Raw genomic sequence first — 15,282 nt, 5'->3', positions numbered from 1 at the left:
TTGCTTTACGAGCCTCTGGTGTTTGATTTTCTAAAAGAACGGGGCGCTAGCATAGGATTTACAAGGGCAGAGAAGCAGGCTTGGGAGCACGGCCGAAGCATACGGCCTTGTCAGAGTTTGAAATTTATGTTTGCTTCGAGGGAAGGGACGAGGAAGCAGGCTTACAGGAGCAACTGGGGTGGAACGACTTTGAAACTGGCGGTCATTTCTCTGTTGTTCACAGGTGATTTTCATGTAGAAATCTACAGAAGTTCTTTTAATTTGGGGCATCATGTGGCGCTTAATTGGACACATCTGTGTTAACACCATGACTGTAGGTCTAGGGCGTGGCAGAAGGCTTTGACGGAGTGGCATATTAGTAAACAGGAGCTGTAGTAGCTCTAATTTCCCTCCTGTCAACTGCATAATTTAACATGGGTGTAACATTTTACTAGGGCGATAATCAAGGCCCAAAATATCAGCCTTTGTGTGTTGTTGGTCCACCACCCAACTTACTAGCTAAACATCCACTTTAACTATCGACCCCACTGACTGCGCCACTGAAAGTTCGATTTTCCTTCAAGGTTTCTTCTCGTTACTTTCTTTTTAGAAATGAATTAACACGCTTATAAGCGGCTGCATCTTCTGGCAGATTTTTTTTTTTTTTTTTAACCTTTGCGTAGAGCCAAGCTAGCCCCCCCCCCCCCCCCCCCCCCCCCCCCCCCCCCCATGTTTCCATTCTTTATGCTAAGCTAAGCTAACTGTCTCCTGACTCCCGATTCATATTTGATGGACAGATGTGAGAGTGGTATCAGTCTTCTCGTCAAAAAATCAAATGTGAATATTTTCCAAAATGTGAAACTTTTTTTAAAGGTCTTTAGTGTTAGAGGTTTTAAATGTTGAAAACTAAAAAAAAGTTCTTAATCCTTTTCCTACCCTAAGCAAAATCATTACTTCAAACCTAAACCCAGTTGCTAATCCTAAATTAGTCCATTAAAAGTACAGACTGGCTCCTCAATTTGGAGCGTTTTTTCACATCCCTCTATCACACAAACTGTCCTCTATCTGGTGACACATCAGCCTCTCGTCAAACAAACCAACCCTCAACGATTCCTCTCTCTTACTCTTCTCCCCCACAGGGTTTTGGCCTCGGCTCTGTTGCAACGAGAGACAAATGTGTTTAAAATTCTGCACGAAAAGGCCTTTAGGGTTGAGTGGGCAAAAGTCTATTTTTCCATTTAAAGCTTACTCTTTCTGAGGAATTATACTGGAATGAGGTATTGAGACAGAATGTGCTGACTCTGTAAATGTGGGCAAACCACAGATTGAAGCCCGGTTGAAAACAGACAGGTCGTATTATTACGCAGGGAGAGCAGGGGTTTTCTGATACTACTGAGGCGGTTTTTCTGTGTAGTACAATCATTCTGTAATCATTCGAGCTTTAAGTGCAGCAAAAGCATCTCCATACTTGAAAAAAGTCAAACTATAGTGTCAGTAAGAAAGAGATTATTTCACAGAAGGACGTGCTTCCATGTTTCCTAACACTTTAAAGTTAGGGATGGGCTGTTCGTCTGTTTAGTATCTTGACAGCCATTGTATGGATTGCTATGAATACAGACATTCATGGTCCCCAGAGGATGAACCCGAATGACTGTGTTTATCCCTTGACTTTTCATCCAGCACCACCACAAGGTTATTTATTTTTCAGTGAAATATCTCAATAACTATCAGATGGATTGCCATGACATTTGGTACAGACATTCATGGTGCACAGAGGGTGAATCTGAGTATGTTTGGTGTTCCTCTGACTTTTAATCCAGCTTCATCATCACGTCAACATTTGTATTTGTCCAGCATTTTGACTACAACCAAATAACAAACTAATAATTGTAAAGAAACTAATACTAATTTGTGTTTCGTCCGAAACATAAATGTTAGCACACCAAACTAAGACACTAAACATTATACTTGCTAAACATCAGCATGTTAACATTGCCATTATAAGCATATTAGCATGCTGATGATGTTAGCATTTTGCTCAAAACGCTGCCCCACGGAGCAGTTAGCTCGGCTTCATTTACTTTAGTTAGACTTTTGCAACGTAACATAAAACCTTTCAGATGCAAAGCGACTTTGAAAAAACACATCTCTTTTGTTCAATAAAACCTCAATGGGTAGTGCTGCAAAACTGCCGTTTGGGAGCGCTGAATGGCAAAGAAGTTCATTCGGACCTAATTTAAAGTTGGCAGACAAAGGCCAACAGATTTATCAATTTGGAGCATCAACTAGGCTGACTGGCTGTATAGATATAGAACAGTTTGATTCTCTCTCTGGAAGTCAGTCCGATGTTAGTCAGGAAATCGTGGTTCTTCGACGCGGTCCACTGAGGTTGAACTCACTCACAGAAGCGTAATCAAAAACCCCAAACCTCGACCTCACTCTCTATCTCTTAATGTCTCTGTTTCTGTTCCAGTAAAGGCCAGCCATATAGCAGAGGAACGATAACGTTTGGGGTTTGGTTGCTGTGCAGTATGATTCACCTCTGTCTCTGTATGTTTACACAAAGCTGCATCTCACACCTCATCTCACTGTACGACAATTCAACAACAGATATTTTATGATCACAGTGCATCACAGTCATTTTCTTCCCACTCTATAATTTCTGCCGTAATGATACAGGTTACTGTGCAGTGTGCACACAGCGGACTGGAGCTCTATGTAATGTTCTGTTCTGCAAACAAACACTGAGATGGCTCATCACGTTTTGCCCCACGGCATTCTTTATGTTTCCCTTTCAATATTATATTAATTATTCAATACTCTCACAAAACTACCAAAGTATTGTATGTTTAGTATTAGTCAAGCGTGTTACTTCAGACATTGTTCTCACAAAGCAAGAATTAGTTCATTCAATCTGTCTCATCTCCATTTTAAAGTCACCAGTATCCAAACAGATGCATTTAAAGAAGCTGCTTATTAGGAAATTATGATCACGAGTACAAATCTGGTTCCACTATAGCCTACGTAAAACACTGTCAGAAGGGGGTTTACTTTTCAAGACAATAACACAGAATAGTACAGGGAAATAACATGAAAGGTCAAGTGCATAATGGAAAATGACAACGTGGAACTTCCGGAGAAGCAGTAGTTCCTGTATTTTTCATCTATCTTTCCCTATTTTCTATCTTGTAGCAACATCTTCTGAATGCAGACACTTTGACAGCATCACCATCCAATATGCCACCCCCTCTACGACGCAACCAGGAACTGAACGGCCCGAATATGAAACTGCCACACGTGAAAGGAGGACTCTTTGCACAGTTTTAAGTCTGGCAAATTCACACTTTATATTTCCCCAACTCACTGGCTGCATCGCTTCGTTTGGAGTCGTAACATTTACAATAGCGAGACTGAAACACTCACAAAGGTGCAATTGCGAGCTGAAAACGGGCACGAATGCAGAGCTTTGCAGCAGCCACCTGCTCTGTCTCGTAAAATGTAATGTGCACATTAAAGCAGGATTGCTTTTTCTAATCTCAACAGCACAATACTCAGTTTTCTGCATGGATCTGTGTGCATTTGTGTCTCTGTCCAGTGTTTTGCAGCTTGCTTTTGCTTGCAGTGAGCATGCTACTTCCTGTCCTGCTATGAATTGCTTTTACCAGAACCATTTGCAGTAGTTCATTACAGCTGAATCACCATTACTTGACTCAGCCATGACCTCCTGTGAAGCTCTTTTGCTGGTGAAACATTAGTGTGCCGCTCAGTCATGCGATGCAGAAACGATCTGCTCCTTTTTTTAGTCTTACTGACAGAAGACATATGCTGAAGTGCATCTTTTTTTTTGTTGCTGTGGCTAAATATCGGCTAAAATACTGGTATTTAGTGGAGACGTGAGTTATGTGAGGTCAGAAATGGAGACGCTTGCACAGGCAAATGCTAATGCTCCTTTGCTGGCACAAGATTTTTTTTTTGTGTGGTTATTTTTTCCAAACAACTCATTTTCAGATTAAGTACATACAGATTAAAGGAGCGACGTGGCAAATGGCATCACATCCAGAGGTAATCGGAGCTGTTTGAATAAAGAAAAAGAGCAAACATAAGCTATTTCTCCTTCAAACAAGGAGATGGACAGTTTGGTCTTTGCAGCCCTTTGCATTCTTTGCATAATAATACCCTGTTGTCAAGGAGGGAGGAAGGAAGGAGGGAGGAAGGAGAGGGGAGGAAACTGTGCTGAAAGAAAAGCTTATCCAGACAGTGTGAAGTGACATGCTCTGGATTTTAGGAAACTAATGGCGCACTGGAGGAGGGAGCAGCACTTTATACTTTGAGAGCTCTTTGGACTTGTTATTTTGAATCTCGTCGATGTCTTGCCACAGATGACAGAAAGGTAAACACTTGTCGGATCGATAGGCAAATCAATTGTTGCAGGGGCGGTATCTATGACTCTTTTTTTCTTTTTTTTCAGATCATGCCACGTTTGAGATCACGCCGTGTGATGGGCTGAGCAACTCCTCGTCCTGCTCGCGCGTACTCACAGCTGCGTCCAGACCGAAAAAGTTACTGAAGTTATCTTTCCTTCCAGATTTTGTCTTTTTTATTATTATTATTATTATTATTTTCCAAATCCTCCGACTCGCTCAGCCCACTCGCCCTGCTGTCCGCCGGCCCGCCCCAGCATGCTGGACTGACGTCTGAGGAATGGCATCGGCCGTGTTTGAAGGCACGTCGCTGGTCAACATGTTTGTCCGGGACTGCTGGGTCAACGGGATCCGGAGACTCATCATCAGCCAGCGGGGAGAGGAAGAGGAGTTCTTCGAGATCCGGACGGAGTGGTCCGACAGGAACATTTTATACTTGCATCGGAGTTACGCCGATCTGGGGAGGCTGTTTAAGAGACTGGTGGAGTCCTTTCCTGAGGACAGAAGAGAGCTGTCCAAGTCTCCGCTGATAGAAGGTGGGTCTGATGGGAATGTGACAGTCATATGGCAGGAAGGTGATGGTGGAGCATTTAATACAGTGACAGTGTCACACATAATGTTATTATTAATATGCATTTTTAAGGTTAAATTTGGATCAAGGGCGTAGCTGCAGATTATGGGGCCATATGGGCAGGAGGTGGCTGGGGGCCCCTCAACTCTCTCTTCTTCTGCACTACTATATTTAATTGGGCTGCAACAAACCATTGAGAAGGAGGAACTAAATGCCAAATATTTGCTTGATAAAGGACTTAAGGCAAGACACCCCGGGCAAAAAAAAAAAAATGCACTGATCAATTTTGAGATTTGGGTCTATTTTCCTTCCATAACATTTCTTCTTTCCGACTAGTGGGAAGAAAACATCCAAACACATTTAGGTGTTTATTTTATACTTTTTGTCTATTTCCATCTGCAGATTTCTCATACGTTAAGCAAAAGTCATTTTTTTAAAACATCTGTTCATGATGATATCTATTAGTTACATTTGTTTGCCTTATTCACTTGTTGATTAAGTTTCTGTTGATCATCACTGACATCCGTCTCTTCTTTGCTGCAACACTAATGCACCTTAATACAGTGGCTGTATCATTACGGATCATTTTTAGGACTTGTTGGACAGTTTAGGTTTTGCCCCATCAGACCAGTAAAATGTCCCCATGTAGTGGATTACAACTGGGGAGGAACACTTTTCATCTGCTTGCACGGGAAATAATATTTTCTGTTTATATTTTGCCGCACATACTGTAGCATAAACCTACAAAGCATATTTTCCTAAATGTGCGATTGAGAACCATATGGTCCATCACTTCAATATATGGCTCGGTAAAAAAAAAAAATCTGATTTGGGCAGCAAAATAAAAGCAGGAAAACACAGCCAACATAAGCAAAAGCGGTTTAGAGTTGATCTGAACTAAACCACTTCATAGCCTAGATTTGCATGCTTTTGTTTGGACAGGTTAATATTTTACAGTTTCTTTCTTGTGTCACACAAACTGTAGACAACAAGACCAACATGCAGACTAATGCTGGTCAATATTTAGGAGCTAAAAGGCTGTCAGATCTGTGCGGTCTGCTCTCTCCTCATTGTGGCCTAAAGGTTGGATTCCCCACTGGAGAGAACTACCAACTCTGACTTCCATGTGGAATTTGCTCTCTGCATCTGACGCACCATAACTCTTTAGAGGGGGGTTACTGGGCGGTCTGAGCAGCTATTATCTGGTGCTCAGGAACTGACCCCAGTTCTGCTTTAATCAAAGGCGATGACAGATGTGTCCCTAATATCTAGCGGTGTGGGAGTGAGCCCAAACAACACAGGGGGAACTCTACACTCTGCAGAGAAAAGACCAGAGCTGAGATACATATAACCAATTTAGTTTGGTTTCCTTCAAATATTTTGGAATATTTGGTTAATTAAAAAATGTATTTACAGGTTGAATGGTTGTTATTTGTAAATGAAGGTGCTGTGACATCTTCTATAGCAACGCTGCAGGGCTTTGTAGAGGGCAGTCTTTTGCCATATTTAGCCCAAAGCCATGGCCCTCAGGGTTTGGACCTTTGACACTGCCAACAAGTTTGGCAAAGCTCCCGACTTGTTCCTGTTCCTTGCCACTTCCCCTTTGTCTCTACCCACTCAGCCTATACGAATGTTTTGGAAACATCCCTTCAGTGGTGACTGAAAAGCTTCGCTTCCTGGCCGTGCACTGAAATAGCCGACGAGCTTGTTGACAGCTCGCTGCTCCGCTGCTGCCGGCACAGTCTGCAGTGCATTTTGGGAAGAGACATTTTGGATCTCATGACTCACTTTTCACTTATTTTTTTTTACTGTCTGTGTCACCCTTCATATGATGAATGGATCATATCCGGCACTGAAGGAGACCCCAGTGTTACTTTAGTGACTCGAGCTGCTTTGACAATTTATGCGATGGATAGCAAGCCACAGGGTTAATAACATTCTCCTAATGGCCTTTCTTTCATTCCTACCTCTGTTCAATATTTCATTTGCATCCCCTCTAATCGCCACTTAGATTGAAAGTCTCTTTGAAAAAGTGTGGCTCTGGCCTTTCTCATTCCGCTTTGCTCCAGTTTCTGGCTCCGCTGGTGTTTTTCTGTTTCTGTGCTGCGTCTAAGCAACAAGGAAGGCGTGCAGAGCTTTCAGACTGATGTCATGATGATGAGAGAGAGAGAGAGAGAGAGAGCGGGAGAGAGAGAGGGAGGAGTGGACTTCCCATATTTAGTCCCTCTGGTCTGCGAAGGCCCCTTTACACTTACCTTACATGTGACCCCCGGGTGAACACAGGCAGGAAGCGATTGCTCACATTCCATGTGAGACGGATTCCACCGAGGAATTCGGACACAAGCTGTGTCCGAATTCACTCCCTCTTCCACTCATTCACTACTACCTACTTAAGAAATACTTAACAGTGTATTCTTGGACACTGATGGATCATCATCTCAGTCGGTTATTACAGCGCTAATTCACACGTTAACAAAGGAGGGTCACTGGACATTACATTACTCCTTCCCTCATGACAGATTGATAGAATAGATAACATTACATTTATAGAATTCACAACCTGAAGGGTGTTGTCACAGCTGTTATATTATGGCCACGGAAAACTCTCGTCTCTGATTGGCTGACAGGTGTCGGTGTGCTTTTGTGAAGTAGTGCCAGTATTAAAGGAATAGTTTGACATCTTGGGAAATAAACTCATACGCTCACTTGTTTAAGGTTAGCTGAGAAAATCGATATCACTCACATGTATGTCTGTTAGATAGGAGCAACAACCAGCAGCTGGTTAGCTTAGCTTAGCTTAGCATAAAGACTGGAAACAAGGGGAAACAGTTAGCTTGCCTCTGTTCAAAAGTGACAAAATATAACACTGCAGGAAGTTACTGCCCCTGAATACTGTTACTTGTATACACCGGGTTAAATAAATGCGTGTAGCCGGACATTCTCATGGACATGGAAGTTCACTGAGTTTGGACGTCCTCTGCTTGTTGACTGAGGCGTCCAAAAATACCTCGATGACCGATACCAAAACTGAGCAGAGTTAGCGGTTAGGTGATGAAGCAGCCTGCCGACATGTGCTTATCAGATCCATGCAGGAGATAGCTGTGAAACAGCTGATGCTGACCACATGCGATGACTCTTCAGATATTGTCTTTGAGGATGACTTGGACACAGTCCAGTTCCTGTTGTGCATCTACTTCTACTGTGTTATTTCAGCTAATACGTGAAGAAGTGGCTTGTCAACACGGCGTGTTGTCACACAACTAACAGACGGGTAACTTAAGTGTTCAATTACCAAAAAATATGAGACATGAGCATACAACAAACTTCCATATGGCATCCATGTACTGTTACTGAACATGATAAACACTGCCTCTTAGCTCCTTGGAGGTAATTCAGAGTGAAGGGCATAAAGGAACAACCGCATTTTGAAGAAGACCACACTAGAAGCCCAGACAGGAAATAGACCCTTTCAGAGGAAATTGGAGGAAATACACGAGGGACCCTGTTAGGAGAAAAAACAAAGTCTGTGAAGACATTATCCAGTGGACAACCCTGTAATTGTCACAGACAGCAAATCTGAGAAATAATATACACACAACATATTATATTTCAGTGTTTGGAGAGAAAATTCGCAGTTTTTTTTTTGTGCCTGTTTGGTACTTTCGGTTGATTTACAGTGGGAGGAGAGGTGCAGCGGGAGTGGTGTCACTTAAGTGGCACACAGCAATTTTGGTGTCAAGATTGATGGCATTATGTGCCGCCCTCCTGCTCGCACCAAGTCAGCACTGCTCACCCAAGTTTTCTGCCTTTTCATACACTTCATTTGATGGATGCGACCCAGATAGACCTCTCCAGACACCCCCTTTATTCTGTGTTTTTCCTTCATCTTCAACCAGTCGACACGTCTAACCGCACAGAATGTGATTATGATTATTGCAGTGATGCCAGGCATGCGGAGTAAATATCTGTCAGCCACAACAGCACATTAACGTCCCCTCTTATGCTTCTGATGGCAGCAGGTATATGCGTTGAATCTGATGTCTCCATTTAGGGGAGGGCGTGCATCTTCAAATTACAGCAACACACATCAGATCCAATGTGGTTACCGCGATTAAATCTTGCGCAACCATCACCGAGAGCTGTTGCAAAAAATTACCATGCATACTTCTCTTTTGCACATCAAAGCAGGCCTGTTATAGCTCAGTATTCCACACAGTCTGCTAGTTTATGCTTTTGTTTTGTTGTAATGCATTACAGCAGTTTTTATGAATTCAAAGATGGTTGTATTTTGAGTCATGCATCCTTAAAAAAAACCCTCTGAACTCTGAAATGAAAAAGAGACATCCTCAGTCTTATGCAGCATGTTTGAGCCCTCCACTCCATGAGCAAACTGTTAGTATGTCATGGAGGAGAAACAGCTTTTTGATAATAACATAATGCATTAGTCCTGACCCCACCCTGTTTCCATGAGCACCCTGGGTGCGCTGTGTGCCTGCACCTAATAATAAATAATGAGCAGTGGATTCATAACGTTAGAGTCCTACATGGCAGGACATAAACGTAACTAATGTGTGGACAAGGATAACAGCTAACACGACTGGGTGTAGTTTCTGTGGTGAAGTTCATCATCCTGGCTTTGTTTCCACTTAAGACGTTCACTGCTGTTAATGCTCCGAATTGACCATGAGAATCAACCGTTTCGCAGAATGGCATGCATCGTATCAACATAAATTACACCAATGTTATGGTTTACAAAATTCTTTGTTGAGAATTGTTTAGTTTTAAACTTCTGGTAAGTTTCTCCCACCGTTGAAAAGGAGGAACCACACTGTGACACACAGTAGGCCTGCTTTAAATATGCTTACAATATTAAATATGTAATGTTTTTTATTTCATTGGCACTCTTTATTTATTTACATGTCTTTGTTATTCAGTAATATCATTTATATTTATATGCAAATACAGATTGTGTGAGCAAACTTGACTGAATTTCCTGAAGAAAGAGTCTTCCATATATTTGTATTTGGCAATAAACTCTCAAGCATCAGTACGAAACGCTTGCCAAAACAACACAATATATCAGTATAAGCCTTTTAAACTTGTAATATCTGTCACATTTACAGGAAAAAACTGTAAAAAGGGACTTTAATCAAACATGATCCAGAGGTGGTATGAGGTTCAGACTGGGTGGGAGTCTCAGTCGGTTCCTGGTGATGATTAAACTGCCCAATCACTCCTCGCGTCCCCCTGGGTATGATGTCATCACCGCTGGCCATTATAAATGGATGAGACTGTGACTGTGACTGTGTTGCTTTAGGCTCTCTTACTCGGTACTTCCATGTAACAGTAACCGCTGTGTGACTAGGTTTTGTCTGCACCACTTGCATCAGACAGAGACTCATCAGTGTGGCTGCCGTCTTCATCATTATTCTCCCCACCACTTCCCTTCGTCAGCACGGCAGTAAATGATGCCGCGCTGACTGCTCGCTCACATGGGCGGCAGCCCTGTGCTGCTAAAAGTGCTGATTTTACACTCCCACTGCTTCTTAAATTGCATTCCTAGTGTTACGCAGGATTAACGTGTCATTGTGTAGCTTTCCTCTCTATTTCTTCCCTCTGTTATTACGACTGTCTTACAAATGTTCGCAATTACTCTGGCAGTTTTACAGCGTCTCACTGTGGTCTTGTTCCAAAGATGATGATAAGAAGTCTGTTTTTTCCCCCTCCTCCTACTTTGGGTTAATATCAGGGATCATTGTTCATCAAAAGGTTACTGTATTAAGGACCAATACTGTTTCACTTGCTTTCGTAGCAACCTTTTTCAAGACTATGGATAAAATCAGACCCGTCTGGCTTTTTGTTTGGACAGTCAACAGTCTGGTGGCAATAAAGGTCAAAGCAGCTGCCCTTTTTTTTTGTATCGCACAGGCACAGAAATAGTTTTGATTCAGACTCTTTACTTGAGATTCGTTGATATATTTATGTTATTCTTTAGGCTGTAGTTATTGATGCTGTTGTATTGTATGGTGATAGGTTCAGGGGTTGTAAAAAAACATCAGATAAAAAACAACGACCTTACAGTTGACACATCACCAAATTCTAAAGGTTATAGGCTTCACAAAGACGGGATTAATTGCAGAGTTGTGTTGAATTACATTTGATTTGAACTGTTTTTGAAATCTTCACACAATATCGGATTTCAGATGTTCACATGTATGTTTCAGGGCTGGTAAAAATCAAAGAGGCCAGCGATATTGAGGAGAAATTGAACGAGGTGGAACGGCTACTGAAGAACGCCATCAACATGCCGTGCAAGGTCTGTCTCGAACTGTTGCCCATCAAATTATATCTTATGTCTGTACTTCATCAGCATGTCCATTTTGCAGTAGAAGGTTTTCATGAAGGTAGATGTTTGGAAACTAGATCGCTAACAATCCCGACTCCGCAGTATTCCAGGTCGGAGGTGATGTTGACTTTCTTTGAGCGATCGCCGCTGGACCAGGTGCTGAGGAACGACAAAGTCCACAGAATCCAGCCGTGCTTCCAGAGTCCATACAAAATATCCGGTATGTATATCTAGTATAGAAAAAAATCGAAATAAATGGAGCCACCGTTGCGTGTCGTGATGACTGAACCGTCACTCTGGACCTTTTCAGAAATCATGCGGTCAAATGGATTCTGTCTGGCCAACACTGAGACCATCGTATTTGATCACAGTCTCCCTGAAGAAAAAGAGAGACCCTCCTCCACTGACTCTGTGGAACATACGTGAGTGTTAAGACCACTCCTCAATATGTCTTTCTTTTTAGTCATTCCAGCCGCAAGATGAACAAATAAACTGCTTATTTGCCCACAAATGTTAGGATTTCCATGTTTGCTCTTGAGTGTTTTGGTGAGTGGGGAAGTCCTTGCATGTGACCCAACCACAGGACCTTCCACCCCCCCAACAGGAAGTGTGTCTGTGCACCTCTTCCTTCCCTGGGTGTGGGAAGGAAACAAAAGAGGAACACATTCTTTCACATAAAACAACACTTTACATAACTCTTAAATAGAGTCTCTATGGATTGATGTAGACCATTACACGGGGGTTTTAATCAACGCTTTTGATTCCTGTTTTTGGACCAACAGTTCCGTCCTGTCCTTGGAGTAATGTGTCTTTGATTTTGTTGCCAGGTATGAGGATGGAACCGAGTTTTTGCCAATGGAAGCAGACCTGTGTGAGGAGGAAACGGAAGCGTATGTCACCAACCTTTCCTACTACCATCTGGTCCCATTTGAAACTGACATCCTGGAATGAACTGAAGTGATGCCCGTTGATGGACATCTGATGCTGCCACAGAGGAATATGTACTCTTAAAGGGAACCTGGCTATGCAACGCTGCACATAGCTGCTCCAAGTAAATGCTGCTCGTCCTGGTAAATATCGGAAAACTGCAGCACCACTTTTTTGCCACTTTAAGCGACGTCACCAGTGTGCCTCATTCAGAGCCTTACAAGACTGTGTCAAGAAGAAACATGACGGGACTGTCTGTATGTCGGCTGCAGAGGGCTTTAATGTATCTCACGCAACCTGTGGCAGCAAACAGCTGGAGAGCTTTCTGAAGAATTCATCAAAGAGGGGATAGGGCCACACATCAACCTGAACTTGGAGTCACATTTACAGTATCGGACCTTTCACTGTTACTGATAAACATAGCAGAATCAACCAGCACTCTGTCTTTTTTCTATCTCAGTTGTCTTGTCTTTGGCGTTCATTCTCCGGTGGACCTCCATGGAGGCTTTCGGCCCCGGTTTGCCAGGAGGAACGTCCGCCTGTCGTCTTCTCATTTAAACCTTTTCTTTGTCCACGGTGTCGCCACTCTGGTGTTTTATTCCTGCGGCAATACAGGAAGCTGTCACAAAGCTTTGCGTAGGACGTTTGTTTACGGTGCGATTTTCACCAGAACTTTTTTATTTGTACAATACCAGCTTAAAACTTTGACATAAAAAAATGCGAAAATAAGTAAGCTTTTTATGCTAATAGACTAAACATACAGTATATATGTATATGCGTGTGTTTTACTTGGTTCTTGGATTACTGTCAAATTACAGAAAATACACATTCAGACATCATTTTGCTACAACTTTCCAAAGTGAGAACTTGATGCTGCCTTTTTGGATGTCTGTGATATTTTTATTACGTTTTGTCTGAATTATAAATTATAATATGTGTTTGTAATGTAGCTTGTGTAACGTTGCTTATTTTACGTTTATAAAGAAAAATAATTTGATATAATAGAGCGGGCGAACATTGTTGCCGTTATGTGGACAACTGGATCTTCTCACTGCTGTTGTTGCCATGTGAAGAGTGATGAACTAGGGGAAAGAAAGCTTTGTTTTATGGGTCAACTGAGGTCACATCTGACCCGTTCGGTAAGATGACGTGTGTGGGTTCAGTCTGACGGCTGACTGTAGCCTTACTGAATGTGGGAGTCTGCAGCTCGGCCTGCGACGGGGGAACAAGTCCACTCTTTATCTCATAACAAGACAAACGATCTTGCTGTACTAAAACTTTCAATAGGAAAAACAAGTGTGGGAAATAATCAAACACTTGATTAAAAGTCCTGCCTTTTGAAGGTTTTCTGGGTTACTCTCACTTCTCTCAGTGCCTTGTTTAAACTGTGGAACTCATCAAAGCGTAACATGTGTTTTGAGTGCAGGTGAAAAGCAAAACAAAATGTATATTTGTGTAGGTTTAACTGAAAGGAAGTCCATCTGCAGTCATTGTTTTTAACAGTTTTGTCAAAGCAGAAGTCATTGTGGCCTTACAATGTGGGCTCACAGCGTGCGTCCACTTTCCTGCCCCCCAAATACAAAAGGCATTGGACCCTAACAAACTTGGCACACGGGGCTTCGACAGGACCATCCTCCGCATGAGTCTGTTTAGTAACACAGTCATGATCAGCATTCACCCCATGAGAAAGAACAGCTCTTTCTCACGGTGCAAAACTATTTCACGCTTCTTCTTTGTTTTTCCTCTTTCCTCCAAGAATGACGGCTATTGAAGGATATTTTTTTGGACATAAAAGTTACAGTTGGAAAAAGTCCCAGCATACTTAGTGGTAATGATCAATATGGTTGTATTTAAATTTGCATACCAAGGTCAAATGTTCTATTTTTCAGAGAATTAATGTTTTATTAAATGCTGGATTAGTTCATATTTCAAATGTCTACTAAGACCTCTGTCTATCTTAGGACTCTTTGCAGGCTGGAAGTAACACATAATAAATATTCTGCAGTCTCTGCGATGTTATGACTAAAAGGACACTCAATAAGACCATCATGCCAGCGATTAGAGGACAGTGTGACAGATAATATGGAAATAATATTACACAAAAGATTTTATTTATTTTGTAAACTTCTGCCACACTCTGTGAAGCTAACCATTTTATGACTTGTAACTTTTTTATGTGTGATGTGAGATTTAGTTTTTTGTGTGTACATTTGTGTGTGTACATGTGTACATAATGATAATATGAGTTATAACCTTTTGAAAATGTAGTTCATGTGTTAAAATGTTTGATAATTTTAAAGCTATTCAGACAGTATTAGATACAAATTATTATTCTCAAAGCAAAACAAATATGTTTCCAATAAAATAAATGTTTATCTGGTGTTTTGTGTGGAAGTTGTGATGGAAATACATTTACTAGCAGCTGGTACATTTGCTCAATACTGCATTTGAGTACAATTTCAAGGTTCCTGCTCTTTATGTGAGTATTTTTCATTTTATGGCCATACATTACTTCTTCTTCTCTACATTTCAGAGGGAGGTATTGTACGTCTTATTCCACCACATTTATCTGACATGTAAGATAAAAGTGAAAGTACATCCTTGTTGACAACTAAATGAAATTGCTACTAACGTGCATCGGAAATCAAATAATTAGTTTACCAACAGGACAAACAAAATCTCTCTATAATAATGTTGAGCAGACTACTTTTCATATATAGCACATGTTATACTACACTATCATTTTGAACGCAGGACTGTAGCATAGATATGTAACATATATTTTATAGTAAAGAATACAAGCAGTGGAAGTTTGGCCTGTTACCCTTGTTAATTATCTTAGAGCGCCACCGTGTGGTGAGTATCGACATTTACGAATAAATGCAGAAAATGTTATGGCGGCATATTTTTTTTTTTTACTTCCAAAGTAAAATCAAATGCACCGATAGTATTTAAAACATATTTACATATGTATGGGAAATCAGGCACCAGTTACAGTTTTTTATTTATTTATTATTTTAAACATTTCTAAATGCAGT

At 41.5% G+C, this 15,282-nt stretch overlaps 1 protein-coding gene across 1 annotated transcript; it reads left to right on the top strand.

The window, feature by feature from the left end:
* The first annotated feature begins 4,275 nt into the window (after nucleotides 1-4,275).
* Nucleotides 4,276-14,620, top strand: pxdc1b (PX domain containing 1b). The gene is made up of 6 exons (XM_079181066.1): nucleotides 4,276-4,369; nucleotides 4,448-4,936; nucleotides 11,196-11,287; nucleotides 11,420-11,537; nucleotides 11,628-11,739; nucleotides 12,145-14,620. Exons 2-6 carry the CDS (start codon nucleotides 4,681-4,683, stop codon nucleotides 12,266-12,268), a joined length of 702 nt encoding a protein of 233 aa, XP_079037192.1. The 5' UTR covers nucleotides 4,276-4,369; nucleotides 4,448-4,680; the 3' UTR covers nucleotides 12,269-14,620.
* Nucleotides 14,621-15,282: the final 662 nt, after the last annotated feature.

Source organism: Pholis gunnellus (genome assembly GCF_910591455.1).
Source record: "Pholis gunnellus genome assembly, chromosome: 20".
NCBI classification, from domain to species: domain Eukaryota; kingdom Metazoa; phylum Chordata; class Actinopteri; order Perciformes; family Pholidae; genus Pholis; species Pholis gunnellus.
Note: the sequence above shows the minus strand (reverse complement) of the source record. Positions and strands in the feature narration are given on the sequence as shown.